The sequence below is a fragment of the Penaeus vannamei genome, chromosome 9, assembly GCF_042767895.1.
Source record: "Penaeus vannamei isolate JL-2024 chromosome 9, ASM4276789v1, whole genome shotgun sequence".
Lineage (NCBI taxonomy): Eukaryota > Metazoa > Arthropoda > Malacostraca > Decapoda > Penaeidae > Penaeus > Penaeus vannamei.
The window spans coordinates 32,409,038-32,411,537 of NC_091557.1; the positions used below are offsets into that span (position 1 = coordinate 32,409,038).

The window sequence follows — 2,500 nt, forward strand, 5'->3', positions numbered from 1 at the left end:
AACAAGAGTGGAATGTAATGTCTGCAAACCATGACTGAAGAGGGCCAGCTCCAGGGAGGATGCTATTTCCATGTTCAGCATCATATTCCTGGCCGCTGTGACCAGTGGCACAGGTTTTATTACGGAAAATTGAATATTACAAAAAATAAAATATATGACACAAATAACAAAATGTTAAATCTTTTTTTCTAATTAGTAGACAGAGATATGGAAAACAGTCTATTATGATCTGGATAAAGCAAATTGAAAGACAAATAGACACTGGCTTCAGCACACAAGACCATAAACCTGTGAACCCAGTAGAGAAGGAGAGGATCCAGAATGCAGGTGGATCAGTGATGATTCAGAGAGTAAACGGATCTCTCGCTGTCTCACAAGCACTTGGAGATCATGAGTACTAAAACATTTATGCAAAATAACATTGGAAAGTCTTGTCACCAAAAATGAGTGTTTGTGTGTGCTCAGCTTATGCACTACATGCCTGACAGAGCAGCCACTTATGTAAAACAATGCCCGTATTTTCAGTCACATGATTGCTATGAAAAAAAAATGTAAGGACGCATCCGTACATATAATTACTACAGTCTTTTTACAAATATTAATATAGTAGATATACCAAAACCAGAAAATCAACCATTTCATCCCCTACAGTGATTACACATAACCAAGAACATACATCTATCCAACAGCAGAAATTAGCGGATTAGTAAAAAAGTTTCCTTATAACAGTAAAAAAAAAGGCAATGGACTATCTTACAGGCTATATAAACCAGCTGTTATGAAAACTTTTTTCTCCTCAAACATACTAGTCCTGATCCTTTTCCAATTAAAGCATAAAAAAATGACAGTTCTGTCCACCTTATGAAGGCTGTGGAGATGATAGAGCCATAAAACTTAATTATTATAATGCAAGCACATCGTTTAGTGGCAGCCAATATTAGGAAAAAAGAAAAAAAAAGTAATCAAGCCAAAATTATGCCAAGGCAAGATTGAATACCATCTACAATCAATAAGTTAAGTGTTAATATATCCTCTGGATCCAAAAAACAGCTCACATAATTCAGACCAATTAAGAAATTCAGAGAAATGGATCCATGACAATACTTCTGCAAGGGGTAAAGGGCTTGGCAAACCCTGGCCTTGAACATCTGCTAAGTCATGATATGGGTGGCATGAATTCATAATGAGAACCATCTTGCTGTGTGTGAAAATCTCACACAAGCAAGAAGAGGGACTGGTATCAAAATGACTTATTTTGCGTGATGGAACATTATCATAACTGTACCAACAGTTTATAATTTTCTACTGAGTATTTTCATTTATCCTACTATACTGAAACCCTGGCAAAAGTTTGGGGAAGACCACTAGAAGTTGAAGGATGCACAAATAATGGAATAAAGAGCACAGGGTGTGGCAGAAGCAGCAAGGAAGGGGAGGGGGAAATGGAGAGGGAGGAGGAGAAGAGGAAGGGGAATGGGAAGAGGAAGGAGAATGGGGAGAGGAAGCAGAAGAGGGATAGGAATGGGAATATGAATAGGAACAGGGATAGGGATAGAGGTAAGGATAGGGATATGGGTAAGATTAGGGATAGGAATAAGGATAGAAATTTGGAAGTGAAGGAAGTGGGGGAGGCGGAGGAGGAGGAGGAGGAGGAGGAGGAGGAGGAGGAGGAGGAGGAGGAAGAGGAGGATGAGGAGAAGGAGGAGGAGAAAGAAGACAGGGGGATGGAGGAGGAGGAGGAGGAGGAAGAGGAAGACAAGGGGATGGAGGAGGAGGAGGAGGAAGAGGAAGAGGAGGGCGAGGGGCAAGAGGAGGAGGAGGAGGAGGAGGAGGAGGAGGAGAATGAAGAGGAGGAGGAGGAAGATGAGGAGGAACAGAAGGGAGAGGAAGAGGAAAAGGAGGGGAAAGAAAATAAGGAGGAGAAAGAGAAGAAGGCAAAGGAAAAGAAGGAGAAGAAGGTGAAGGTGAAAGTGGATGAGATGGAGGAAAGCACAGGAACAAAAGAGAGAATAAGTAATCTGGGAGTGAGAAAGACAATAACTGCAACAATGAGAAGAAAATGAGCGAGAAAAAGAGTGAGACAAATGAGAATCTGACCTTGAGATCACCAGGTAAGTTGGCTACGGCAGCATGGGCATCCTCCATCTCAATCCTCCAGCCTTGCATGCTGGCGAGTCCATACCTAAGGCCATTTCCCCCACCATGCTCATTGTGCTTCTCTGTTTTTGGCTTATCTAGAAATGCTCCCATGGTGAGATCACTTCTTCATCTGTGAAAGAGGTAAGGTACAAGTCAGAAATGAAAAAAACAAACTCTGGCCATTTCTGTTAATTGACAAAAAAAACTACCTAGTATATGATGACATCTGTCCTGTAAATCATATATTCAAAAGAGTAGTACCAAAGTTTTGAAAGTACCAACATCAATGAATACGAAAAGTAAAACAGTGTACATTTTATGGGCTAAGTAAATAAATGTAAATCTATAACACAAAATTTAA

At 40.5% G+C, this 2,500-nt stretch overlaps 1 protein-coding gene across 11 annotated transcripts in view; it reads right to left on the reverse strand.

Annotated features, from left to right (window-relative positions):
* Window positions 1–2,500, reverse strand: part of alph (protein phosphatase alphabet) — a 46,683-nt gene that overhangs the window by 27,765 nt on the left and 16,418 nt on the right. For all 11 annotated transcript variants that reach the window (XM_070125572.1, XM_070125573.1, XM_070125565.1 and 8 more), the window contains one exon: window positions 2,098–2,269. In XM_070125572.1, coding sequence (XP_069981673.1) covers window positions 2,098–2,250 — 153 coding nt within the window. In that variant the 5' untranslated portion in view covers window positions 2,251–2,269. The remainder of the gene's footprint in view (window positions 1–2,097; window positions 2,270–2,500) is intronic.